At 36.8% G+C, this 12,872-nt stretch overlaps 1 protein-coding gene and 1 long non-coding RNA gene across 11 annotated transcripts in view; one reads left to right on the top strand and one right to left on the bottom strand.

Annotated features, from left to right (window-relative positions):
- USP3 (ubiquitin specific peptidase 3) overlaps positions 1-12,872 on the bottom strand; it is a 98,962-nt gene that overhangs the window by 17,434 nt on the left and 68,656 nt on the right. For all 7 annotated transcript variants that reach the window (XM_026478258.4, XM_026478261.4, XM_026478257.4 and 4 more), the window contains 2 exons: positions 12,032-12,138; positions 11,793-11,873 (listed from right to left, as the gene is read on the bottom strand). In XM_026478258.4, the coding sequence (XP_026334043.1) occupies positions 11,793-11,873; positions 12,032-12,138 (188 nt within the window). The remainder of the gene's footprint in view (positions 1-11,792; positions 11,874-12,031; positions 12,139-12,872) is intronic.
- The window catches only part of LOC113240839 (uncharacterized), a 40,990-nt gene that overhangs the window by 16,737 nt on the left and 11,381 nt on the right, over positions 1-12,872 (top strand). The window contains exons 2-4 of one of the 4 annotated variants that reach the window (XR_008956090.1): positions 3,036-3,161; positions 3,470-3,585; positions 7,751-12,872. This is a non-coding gene — a long non-coding RNA (uncharacterized LOC113240839). The other 3 variants (XR_008956089.1, XR_008956091.1, XR_007190768.2) reach the window with 3 other exon arrangements.

Below are 12,872 nucleotides of genomic sequence, written 5' to 3'. Positions count from 1 at the left end.
GGTCTTGATCTCAGGGTCCTGAGTTCAAGTCCTGAGTGGGGCTCCACCCTCAGGAACCTCTTTGTACTCTTTGAATTTTCTCTGAATTCTACAATGAATATACAGACCTTTCTTTATGTCCTTTGATTTTTACTATTGAAACATACCTGCACACAGTTATTTCTTAAAGAGGAAGACTGCCTAGGTACAGCCTTTCTTTGATATTCACAGATTAGACACCTGCCATTTTAACCGTCTGAAGTCTGAATGACCCTGAAATGTGTTACAGTTTAGTTTTCTGCAGCAGCATGAAACAAACCGCACTTTTCAAAGCTAGTATGTGGAAGTAAATCACATGGCCAGTAAAACAGTCTACTAACTACCCGGCATTCACATCCCCGCAAAGCTTTATTGTTCTCCACTTACCTTCACACCTCCCATCTGAGGAAGCTGCTTAAACTTTTTTCATTTGTACTTTATTGCATTTCATGGGGTGGGGGGGGAATGCCATGATGGTTTTTGAAACTCCTAAGATTCTCAAGGGTTTCAGGGCATATATTTCACAAGTGTCAGTCTTCCACATTATATAAACTGTTAAATACACCCCTATGGACAGCAGGGAATAAAACTGGTTTGTTGATGTTATTAGATCCCCTTTACGCACTATATAAATTTAATTTAGCAAAGCAATAATTGAGATGTATAAATTAATCCACATTTTTGTTTTACTCCCCCAAAGCAAATATATAAAGGTGATAGAATAGGTTAAAAAATTCAAACATAAAAGAGCAGGAAAAAAGAAGTCACAGTTCACTTTCTTCTGGAATCCCTACCCCTAAGAAATCACTGTGAACAGACAGAATATACTGCTCGAGACTTTAATGCAAATGAATGCTTTTTATTTTACACAAAGGAACCATTCTATAGACCTAGTTCCACGGACAGTGTTTTGCTCCGCAGTACTTTGTGGCTATCCTTCCTGTGGCCTTGCCTACTGAGCAACTTTATCTTTCTTAATTACTACACAGTATTATTAAACCAGTGCCCTACTAGTATGTAGGGCATGTAAAATGTTTGATCTCTGCGATAACAGAATGCTTCAATGAACATCTTTTACAGGTGTCATTGTCCGCATTCACAAGTAAAATTACTATGTCTAAGGAAATGCTCATTAAAAGTGGTACTCACTGTTGTCCCAAACCACCAATTTATGCTAACGCCAGTATGTGAGAGCGCCCACTCTCCCGCACCTATGCTAACAATGGGTATTACCTATCTTTGTCATTTTGACCAATTCTACTTTACCTATACTTTCTTCAATATAAGCGAGAGAATACTTTTTCAGACGTTAAATCGACCGTTTGCATTTCTCTTCCTATTCATATACTTTACCAAGTACTCTTATTCATATGTCCTCTCCTTTTCTACTTTAAGGTGTCTTTCACCTTAATTATGCAGTTAAATTTATGAATTTTTTTCCTTTCTAGGTTCTGGTCTTGGTGAAAGTCTCCCCTACAAGATCAAAAAGATGTTTGCCTAAAGTATCCTGTAGTTTTATTTTTCATATTAGATTTTGAAACCTCAAATTAATTTAAGAAAAGATGGGAGTTAAGGATGAAATTAATGTTTTCACAAATTTTCATTTTCACTATTAATTTCTTTCTCTACGGACTTGAAATTTTTTCTTTGCTATTTAATAAATTCCCACATATACCTTTCTGCACCAGTACCTGCTAAATTAGCATGCATGGGACATTTCCTACCTTATCTCTATCCTGCTTCCTCATTTTCATTTAAAAAACTTCCTAAGCTTCTCTTAAGAATTTCTTTCTGTTGGGGTACCTGGGTGGCTCAGTCGGGGTCTGCCTTCAGCTCAGGTCTTGATCCCAGGGTCTCGGATCAAGCCCCCACCCCCATCCCGACCCCCCAGTTGAGCTCCCTGCTCTCAGTGGGAAGTCTGCTTCTCCCTCTCCATCCGCCCCTCCCCCTGTTCATGCTCTCCCTCTCTCTCTCTCTCAAATAAATAAAATCTTTTTTAAAAAATTTCTTCTTACAGAAGAACTTTTGAGCAAATTAGAATAAAGTTAGGGAGTGATTTGGAGGAAAATGGACATCTCTACCACATTGGTCTCCCTATTCAAGTATATGACATGGCTCTGTTTATTCAGGCTTTTTATCTGGTCTAATAATTTTCTTCATTTAGGTCTTACATATTTCTCTAATTTATTCTTAAGTATTTCTAAGATTTTACTGCTACTTGAATAGGATCTTTTGCTATGTGTAGTAAAGCAATTGGTTTTTTGCCTATTTTTTTATTTGGCTGCCTTATTAAACTTTTTGGCTCCCAGTTTAGAACTTATAAAAATAACACCTGTATTTAATTTTTTTTTTTTTTTAATCGAGAGCTTTTAGAAAAGCAGGTCTCCTGCCTTGTCTCTCAGCAGAACTCCTCCTTGCTTCCACACTGTAACGGAAAATCATTCGTGCTTCATTGTTAACTATGAAGATCACTGATAACTGATGAAGATTATCTATCAAAAGCAAACTTTCTACTCCTAGCTTAATAAGAATAAGAGGGTTTTTTTTTTCCTTCTTCTTTCAATCAGCAATGGATTTGAAATTTTATCAAAACCATTTTTATCTTCTCCCATTAAATTATATTTTCTAATATTCCCTCTGCAGGGGGTAGGCCACCCCAAGATGGGCCACTTTGACATGACCAGTATTTTGAGTTAAAGCAAACAAAATCCAGCAGGTTCAGGAAAACCTCTTACCTTCTCCTCAACTGCCTGCTTATTACCAGGAAGAGATTCCTCTTTACCGAAGAAACTTCTCTGCCTACGTAACAGGACAATGTTTGTTCTCCAAACATCTCCTCTCACCTTCCTACTAATGGTCTTTCTCCCCCTTTGTATCCTCAGACCCCTAACCCTCTCCTTAGCTCACAGAAGCCTCATGTTGCATGTCTTTGGACTTTCATGTCTGTGTCAATTCCCTGTACATACAAAACTAAATCTGATCTTCTATCTTGAATCAATCTGGTTCTCGTCCAGCAGGAAGGACCTTGAAGGGCAGAGGAAATTCTTCCTCTTCAACAGTTGAATAGTCAGCAGGATACTTTAACTTGCTGGACACGACTGCTACTGAGGTCCTTGGGACATCTCACATACACCCAGCAGATGGTAAGATTTTGTACCCTGTCAACCTCCCAGAATCTCTATCGATAGAGTCCGAAAGAGCAGGAGTGGTGAGAGTCCTTTTTCTTTCTTGATACATTTAAATTAGCAGGAGAAAATATTTGTGGAACCTAGTTCCTTGGGGTGAGTTATTAAATTGTGTAAATTGTCTCTGGTTAAATTTGGTAGAGTACTCTTGGTTATGGATTCATTTCCTCCCAAAGATAGTCTTTGAGTTTGTTTGGTGTTTTTGTTTTAGTTTTTTTGCCTGTGTTTTAAGTCCTTTGTCATTATGAACTTTGTGCACATAAAAGGTAAAGACTGTTGCTAAGGGACATTTTGGAAGCTAAAGCCCCCCAACTGGTGGACACAGATCAAGCACTTAAAAACTACTGGAAGGCTCACTGCCTCGAGAAGACTGTCGTGAAAGGTAAGCTGGTCATGGAACAGGTTAGATTGACACTAGTCCACCTACTAACCTCAAGCAAACTTCCTTGCAACAAGGTACACTGTCCCTAATCCTGCAGCACATCCCTTGTGTTTTCGTGGGAGACCAGAGACCCCATTTTTACCATCCTTACTGCCTATGCAATGAAGGCCTTTGCTTTCTTAAACTAATTTTGGGAGCAAACTTTTAGATCATCGGGGCCATCACCTATGCCCTCTTTGGATGCCTCTTGCATCTTTGGTTCAGCCATTTAAAGACTTATTGGTTGGAGTTGCTATTAACAGATTATTCATCAATGGTCTTTAAATTGCTTATATTGAAAAGAAAAACATGTATAGAGAGCTCTCAATTGTCTTATTAGTATAACGGCATGCCTTAGGGACTCCCTTGACAAGATGAACATAAGACTAAAAAATAAATGTCCACCTCTGAAGTAAAATTCCCTTAAAATCTGGCCTCATCTGGTCTGCCTTACACTCAGGTCATGATCCCAGGGTCCTGGGATTGAGCCCCACGTCTGACTCCCTTGGTTCAGTGGGGACTCTGCTTCTCCCTCTGCCCTTTGCCCAGCTCATGCTCGCTTGAGCTTTCTCTCTCAAATAAGTAAATAAAATCTTTAAAAAAAAAAAAAAAAAAATCTTAAAAAAAAAAACAAAACAGATGAGGCCAGATTTATCTCCCCTTTCCCAACGAGACTGATAGGGACCAAACCTCTATGTTCAAAGTATACAGGCTGCTCACATAAAAGCTGAAAGCCAGAAAACGAATTTAACAAAAGCACCTGAGACTGGCAATAAGGCTTGCTTTGCTCCTACCTTCTAGGGCTCTGTCAGCAGACTCCGCCAGCTTCGGACATCCCTATGTTTATGTACATTGCAGATGTACCCCAGCCACCCCTCTCTCCACTGAAAAAGAAGATCTTTTAAATTATAAAGCCCTTTTACCCCTATTTTGAAAAGATGTTACCAAATTTACAGAGAAATGAGAAAGATTAATGATTATTCACTACGTCCCCTTCACAGAGAAAACGGGACCAAAATGTCTCCTAGGCCCTCCCACAAATGATCTGTGAAAGGCCAACATTCAGGGGCTAATAGAAGCCAAGGCTGAATTATGGATGCTGCAAGAAGGCTTTTGTTAAAAAATCTCCCTGATATAAAAAAAAAAAAACAAAGTTTAGTTTAAAAAGGCAGGTCAATCCCTTGATATTCTAAGCTTTATCCAGTAAGACCATTGTTTCTAATTCCCAATCTGTACAAAACAAGTCAACGCCCACCTCTCTTTACCAATCCCTAAATCTTGCCTGTTCCCCTTAAAATGTTTGTAGTTATTATAAAATATCAGGATATTGGAACAAAACTGTCCTGTACTTAAACTTTAAAGTGCAGTTGCCCCAAAACTAAAAAAAAAAAAAAAAAAAAAAAAAATTGGCATTCTCAGTTTCTTGAAATGATAAATCTTACCATGTTTAGCACAAAATCACCTGAGGCTGAAGAAAAAATGGGGGGAAGAGGCCTTTCAAAAATGCCTCTTGTGCCCAGTCTCCAGCACCTCTGGTAACAGGCAGATTTGCTCCAAATTTCCACCCTGGTGACAACATGGGACTCTTTCTCTTTTCTTGGTGATGTAAGTTTTCTAATCCTATCTTCTCTAGGACCTAAGAGCCATTCTTTGAAATACAAACTTTAGAGAAGTTTTTCATCAAAAAATAAAAGAGAGGTATTTAGAAACTGGGCCTTTAATCTCTCCACAAATATTAGTAAAAATAAAAGCTATAATATTTTGTTTGCATCTTGTCTGCGTGGGTCCACATGTTACAAATGTAAGATATTTTATCTTCAGATGGTATCACTAAAATTAATTTGTAAAAGAGCTCTTTTTAGTTGGTTTGAAGTCAAGCACTTCTAAGTACTGGGAATTCCAAAACTCAGAAAGATAGATGTTTTCCAAATTCACATGATCTGGAAAAATATTCAATAATAAAGCTAATTTTAGGTTGGTGGTTTAATTAAAATGTCTTTAGAGTTACCAGCATTAAATATATGACTGTCATTCTACCTGTGTTTACTGAAAGCCAAATAAGTTCCTCTCTGCAAATTTATCAGAAAAAAACTTAGAATAATGACTGATTTTTGTCTAATGCTTCATGAAGTTTTGTGGGTAATCTAAACATAAGAACAAGCAAATTAAACAGATGTAAAACAAATGTAAATAAGATTATATAAATGAGATTAAAAGGTCTTAGGCAGGGATGCCTGAGTGGCTCAGTCGACTAAGCGTCTGACTCTAGATTTCAACTCAGGTCATGGTCTCAGGTCGGACTCTGTGCTGGGCATGGGACCTGCTTAAGATTCTCTCTCTCTCCTTCCCCTTCTGCACCCACCCCCCAACCCCTGCCAAAGAGCTTTGTAGGTAAACTTTTAATTATCTTCCAAACTCCAAAATCCTTGGTAACCTCACACTTTAAAGCTTTTAGTAAGTTAAATGATGAGTTAAATTTATTGAGAATATCTAAGTCCTTTCCAGATAAAGTAAAATAATAAAACATTAAGTACTGAACATAGGTTCAGAAAATAGGTTTCAATAGGTTATTTACTTGTGTCTTATTGCAGAGAAACTGAAGATAAGTATGGATCTGTTAATAAACCTGGTTTGTGCTTTACTGAAAAACTGTACTATGAAAAAGCACATTCTTAGAAATTATGAAATGTATTCACAAATTTGCTATTCTAAAGAATACTGGTATAACAGTTCAAAATTGCTTACTCTACTAAGAGTTAAGAATTCTAATAAATGTAAGACTACTAGAAATAATAAGGGAAACAATTCCATATGCAAGGAAAGAATGATGTGTTTTTGGTAGAAAAAGCTATGAGGGACAGGAATACATTTTTTGTTAAGGGAAAAGAAAATAATTTTGTCCTAAAGTGAAACTGGTTTTTTAAAGAGGGGAAAACTTAAGAGCTGAATGTAAAAAAGAAAGTTCCAAAAGGTTTATGGAAAAGGAATCTTTGGAAAGGGATTTTATGTGTGATCAGTACTGGCTAAGATTAGGATAAATTTAGTAAGTTTTAATATCAAAGATACACAGCAAAGTTGTCTTTTTAACCAAAAATTTCAAATTACAGATCTGCTCTTAATAAAATGTAAACAAATGTTTTTCTTTACCTTTAAAGTTATCTGCTTAGAAATCAAGGATTCTGTGTTTTGCCAAAATAATTTCCTGTTTATCAGGTCTTTGATTCTTTAAGAAAAGTGAGTCTTAAAAGCTCATTTTTGCTCACAACTATGTAAGGTTCTATATGTTTGCCTTTTTTCCCTTTGAAATCTTTTATTATCACACTTTGGTTAGATAATTAAATACTGTTCCATAATGACCTGTGGTCTTGTTAATCAAATGTTCAAACTGTCTCATGTTTTTTTGACATACTTCCTAAAACGAATTCTTTTGACCACAATCTAAGGTGTGCCATATAGGTCTTAGAATATTTCATTGTCAAATAAGTGATACTAAAACCTCTTAGACTGTATTTATGTAGATATGTTAAGTGTTCTAAAATTGTATAAAACTCCTAGAAACCTGATGTCCCAGTATGTTGTTATGTGTTGGGAATCAGAGAAATAACCAAATTTCCTTGTCAACTTCCATGTCATCATGAACTCTAATACAGTTACTATTTTGCTCTGGTGGTACTATAAATGTGCCTTATCTTCAGTGAGACTCCTAAAAGAACTGTGAGTACAGGTTTCTGATAACCTTAAGTTCATAAAAACTGAATTCTTACCATAAAACTGGTAAGAATTTCTGAACTAGTGGAAAAACTGGATTCAAGCAAAACAGTAATATGGAACTGAAAAATTAAAAATTCTTTTTAGTTCTTTATGACTTTTTAAAACATTCCTGCCTTTCTAAAATGCTTTGTTTTTCCAGATTTTAAATTGTTTTTCTTAAGCTAATTGACTTAGAGCAATTTTAAATTGTTTTTCTTAAGCTAATTGACTTAGAGCAATTTAACAGAATATACCTTTGTGAACAAATTGAAACATTTATCTTTTTCCCTACCTGAACTCTCCAGAATTCAGAAACTCTAAGTATTCTTATATTTATTTGCATAAGTTCAATACAATTCTGTTCTCCTTGTAACAGGACACAACTGGAAACATTTGTTATATAACAAGGCTTTGACTGGAATGTCCTATTTGAGAGAGAGATGCGTAAACTCAGGTATGACCAGACAGCTGTAAGAAACCAGTAAAGCCCTCAAAAGTACCAGTTTGGTACCCTGCTTCCAGAGTTCCCAGCAGCCTTACCAGGTGAGTAAAGGTTGTCACTCCCTGGCAAATACAGGAACCTCAGGATACTTCGGGGACCTCGAGCAGAGAGGAACTCACCCCCACCTGTAGGTATTGCAGCAGAAGTTCTGATGGCAAGTATTTGGCTTGGCTTCTGGCCTCAAGAGGCTGTTAAAACTTCAATCAAGAAAAAGTTCCAGCAGGTTTTGAAGAATTTACCTTAAGCAACTGCTATTCTTACTGGCCTCAGGTAAATGATCAGGCCAAGTTTTTTTTTGAAACTAGACTTATTTTGCAAACAAATTAGTATTAATTCGGCTATCTATAAAGGGTGATAAAAGAAAATACGTTTCAGTAACACATCTGAGTAAATATCAGATTGTAATACTGTTCATTAGAAACTGGACTAAATCCTGATTTCTTCTACTTTCCTCCAATGCCTAACTATAATTCCCCAAAGTAATGTTTTTATTTTTCTTCCAACCTTCTACGTTGGACCCATCTGAGAACTAAGACTGCCTTTGCCCTGAAGCCCTACAAACTAAATTTACGTAAACTTCAGAGAAATCACCACAACAGCTCACATACAGGCAATCTTCATGCCTGCTGCTCTGGGGGCCACTCAGAAAGATCACCAGAGACAGTCCAACTACAAGCCAGGAAAACCGGTCAGACTGCACTGAAGATGGTTCAAGCTTAACACCGAGAACTCTCGACTGACTACCCTCAAAATTCAGAAACTGATTTATAGTTTGATCCAGTCATTAACCACTGTTTTTGTTTCCACAGGAATGCCTTATTTAATACCTGATTGCTTGACCTTTAGGCATAACCTGCATCCCTGCCTCCCGAAATGAGTTTGAACTGACCTATTACCAGGCCTGGTTCGGTAAGACCAATCAACCAGCTAAATTTTAATGTGTGAAACTTCAGGGAAGTTTCAGAGCAGGAAACTGCAGAGGTCCGGGGCAGGGCATCCCAAGAGGGACCACTTTGGCATGAACATTATTTTGAGTTAAAAGCAAACAAAACTCAGCAAATTCAGGAAAAGCTCTTTACCTTCCTCTCAACTGCTTCAATTTACATCAGAAGGGAGAGCCTATACCAAGAAGTGACTATTAAGAGATTCCTCTTTACCAAAGAAACTTACCTGCCTAAGAGGACAAACGTCATTCTCCAAACATTTCCTCTCACCTTCCTGCTTAATGGTCTTTCTCCCCTTTGTATCCTCAGACCCCTACTCATCTCCTTAGCTCATAAAGCCTCATGTTGCTGGGCTTCAGAATTTCATGTCTGTGTGTATTCCCCATACATACGAAATTAAACCGGATACTCTCCTGCTAATCTGTCTCCTGTCAGCTTGGTTCTTAGTCTAGCCAGAAGGACTTCGACAGCCAGAGAAAATTCTTCCTTCCTGATATAGCAGTCCTGCACTGATGGAAGAAATCCTACTTGATCTCTGTATGTTAATTTACTACAGTATTGGATTATACTTTGAGCTAATATTTCGTATCTGGTCCATAATAATATCTTTGCTTTTTTATGGTATCTTGGTCAGATTTTAGAACTGGGATTATTTTAGCCTCTCATAATATGCATGTCATAATATGCATGTTTTTAGTTAAATCATTTCAAATTCCAGGGATCTTTCTCATATCATCTGTCCTTTCTAAATGAAAACTAAGCTTATCAATTAACATTCCAAAAAGCAAACAGGTAATCCTTGAATTAAAGCATGTAAAATGTAGTCACGACTCCACCTACTTAATAAATGTATATCAACTAAAATTCATCATACTCTGGTTGTCCAAAAAAAGTCATACCCTTAATAATAAATAGTGGTAAACAGAAAGAATGACTCTACCATCTAGTTTTTTTAAAGCCAATAGTAAGCTCTTTTTAACAAAATAAGAATCAAGTCTGAAAATTCAGAGGAAAGCCGGCTAAGAATACAGGAAACCTGTTTCCAGCCAAACCCGAAACCCCTCAGGATGATCTGGGCCCTGAAGCTAAATCCCAATCACATCAAATTTCAGTGAGTCTATGCCAAGAAAAATAGTACTTGGGAAGAAAGGCAAATGCCATTTGCCACTTGTTTGTAGTACCAATCAACCACTTAAGCTATGTCATACAATCTCCTCCCGGACAGTCTCAAGAAAGTCAGGTCTCTCAGTAGTAAAGCATTCTGGGATAGGTAATAAGTGAAATGCTACAGAGGACAAGAACCATATTAAATGACCAGTGCAGGATGGGGGGGACACAGTGCAGAAAGGAAGAAAGAAGCCTGAAGAAACCAGTGTCTCTGGGTCTTCCAAAGATCATCTGGACTGTTGTTTTATTTAGGAAATATTGTTAAATACATATCCACATATTTATGTTAAGGAATGTTTGAAGAAATTATAAAATGAAGCCATATCCAGTTTAGATTATAGAGTTTGAGGCTAATTCCTTTAATAATCTCTCACTGCTTTCCTCTCTAAACGATCAAATGTTTGTTTTACGATTAAGTTAGCTTGTACTCACATGCCATCAATATAAAGAGAAAATAATCTGACATCTGATACCAAGTATGTTGTGATATTTTCAAAACCTGTATTTCAAAACCATGTATTTTAGAGGGAAGAGGAGTGGATGGAGCTTCCTTAAATTTCTTCTGTACTCCTGTTCAAAAGAGACCATCAACACTGCTACTAAGGGAAGGAACTGAAAGCATGTACAAAATGTACAGTCACTCCTTCTGTCTTTCCTGTCCAGTGCACATGACAGAAACTACCTGAGGAACAGGGCTACAAGCAAGACCTCTGTGCTCCTCTTTTAACAAGCCCAATGCACCTGTGACATAGAATTCTGCCTGTCCCTCCCCCAACAGATACATATATATAATTTTTTTCTTTTTGAGAACAAGCAAACGGCAGTAGAATAACTTGATTTCAGAGCAGTACTGCCCGATAGAACTTTCTGCAATAATGGAAATGTTCTCCATTTGTGCTGTCCAATATGGTAGCCACTAGTCACATGTGGTTGTTGATCACCTAAAATATGGTTAGTGCAACTAAGCAACTGCATTTTTAATTTATATTTTACCAACTATCTGTGATTTCACCATAGTGGACAGTGCAGTTTTAGACCAATTAGAATCTTTTGTAGGAAAAGACTGTGTGTGTATACACACACACATTTATTTATATATAAATAAATTCTTATGACAATATTCTCTATAACAGTTGAAGAAAAAATTACTTTTAGTCAACAGACAATTCAGGGTAGAAATTGTTATTTGCCTTCAGTATAGAGTTACTTAATGATAGAACACACATTAGGCCTTTCTTTTTCCTATCCTAGTTTCTTTTTAGGATCAACAAGAACAGTTAGCCATTTTAGTGACTGGTCAGAGATCGGGTCGTTTTGCCTTGACAAAAGTAGTTAATGCTAATCAAGGAAAAAATCTGTTCCAAATCTCACAGTCTTGCAATTAAAAGCAGAGCCTCAGGCTTAACCAACAGATGTGTATCTCAATAGATTTCTAAAACTATTAATCATAGAAAAGAATAACACCGTAACTTATTAAACTTAGCTGAGTGTTCTTTCCTCCTATGGATACTAGTGGGACATCCACAGAATAAATTCCATTTCATTAAGTCAGAAGCAGTTTGTTACAGACTCTCAATTTTAAAATCAGTATTAAAGGTGAGAAATATCTTATGCTTAACTTAGTATCTCTGGCACCCATTTTTTTTTCTTTCTGTCTGATAGGAAGGAAATTCAGGTTTGACTTCTGTTAAATCATAACACGAATTCATTCAAGCAATTAACAACATGGCACAGATGGATGGAGTTTCTGAGTCTATTCAGTAATTTCAGAGGGAAAAAGTTCTACAACATTAAAGTATCTTTACCTCGTAATGAACAAACTGGTCCATTTTCTTGATTCTTAGAGCGCTTATTTCTGAACTGACTTGGAATATCTAATGAAAGGTCTTAAAAGGAAATAGGAAAATAGCTGTTAAAGGCATATACCACACTTAGGAAAGAATTGCAAAAATTGATTTATTTTTACATTTTTCTTGTACTGTCCTAAATTTTCAAAGGCAACATTAATACAATATCATATCACCACATGCCAAATATGTCTTACCTAGGAATGGGTCAAACTTTCTAGATTCTGTCCCACATATGAGGCAGTTCACCTCATTTTGGAGAATGCCTCCGAATATAGCTGTGACAACCGTAGATGCTCCATTTCTAAAGAAAATCACCACAAAGGAAAATATCTCAATAAAAAACTAAAATAACTGTGTATAAAAGCTGCTATACTTTGGGGGGAATATATCATTTATTTAATAAATAATTTATTATTTTAAATTATGAAATAATACAAAACCTTTAAAGCTATACAGAGGTACACCAAATAAAAGGTTTAAGCCACTGGCCTCCCCACAGCCCCACTTCCAATCCCACTAATTTCTCCAAAAGCCACTAACACTGGACATTTGCCATTACTAAACAGATCACATACGTGCCTATACTCAAGGCAAGAGGGCCCCTTTCCCCACAAATATATCCCTCACAAAAGAGAGAAACCACCTTATATTTAAATTTTTGCAAGACCTCTCACAGGGAGCACTCAATTACTTTACTTTGAATAACCTCGCTCAGAGATAGTTTGAGTTTTTTAGATGGTCAACTGTCAGATTGGGGAAAAAGAGGTAAAGAAATTTAATACATATTTAGTAATTACTGGTGGAGGCATGACTTCACAGTTGAAGTGCTAGCTGTTACTATCAACAAGCCTTTTAAAAAGCTCACTTAAAACAATACTGTAGATCACTTCCTTGTTGTGATCAGGAATCTACCACTTTAAGAACGATAAAAAACCACCTGCCCTAATGTTACTTAACTTCTCTGCTTCAGCTTCATCAGACGTTCAACGGGAATAACAACTACCACCCTCAGGCCTGGTGTGAAGGTGACATGGG

This window comes from Ursus arctos, unplaced genomic scaffold (genome assembly GCF_023065955.2).
Source record: "Ursus arctos isolate Adak ecotype North America unplaced genomic scaffold, UrsArc2.0 scaffold_28, whole genome shotgun sequence".
NCBI classification, from domain to species: Eukaryota; Metazoa; Chordata; class Mammalia; order Carnivora; family Ursidae; genus Ursus; species Ursus arctos.
Note: the sequence above shows the minus strand (reverse complement) of the source record. Positions and strands in the feature narration are given on the sequence as shown.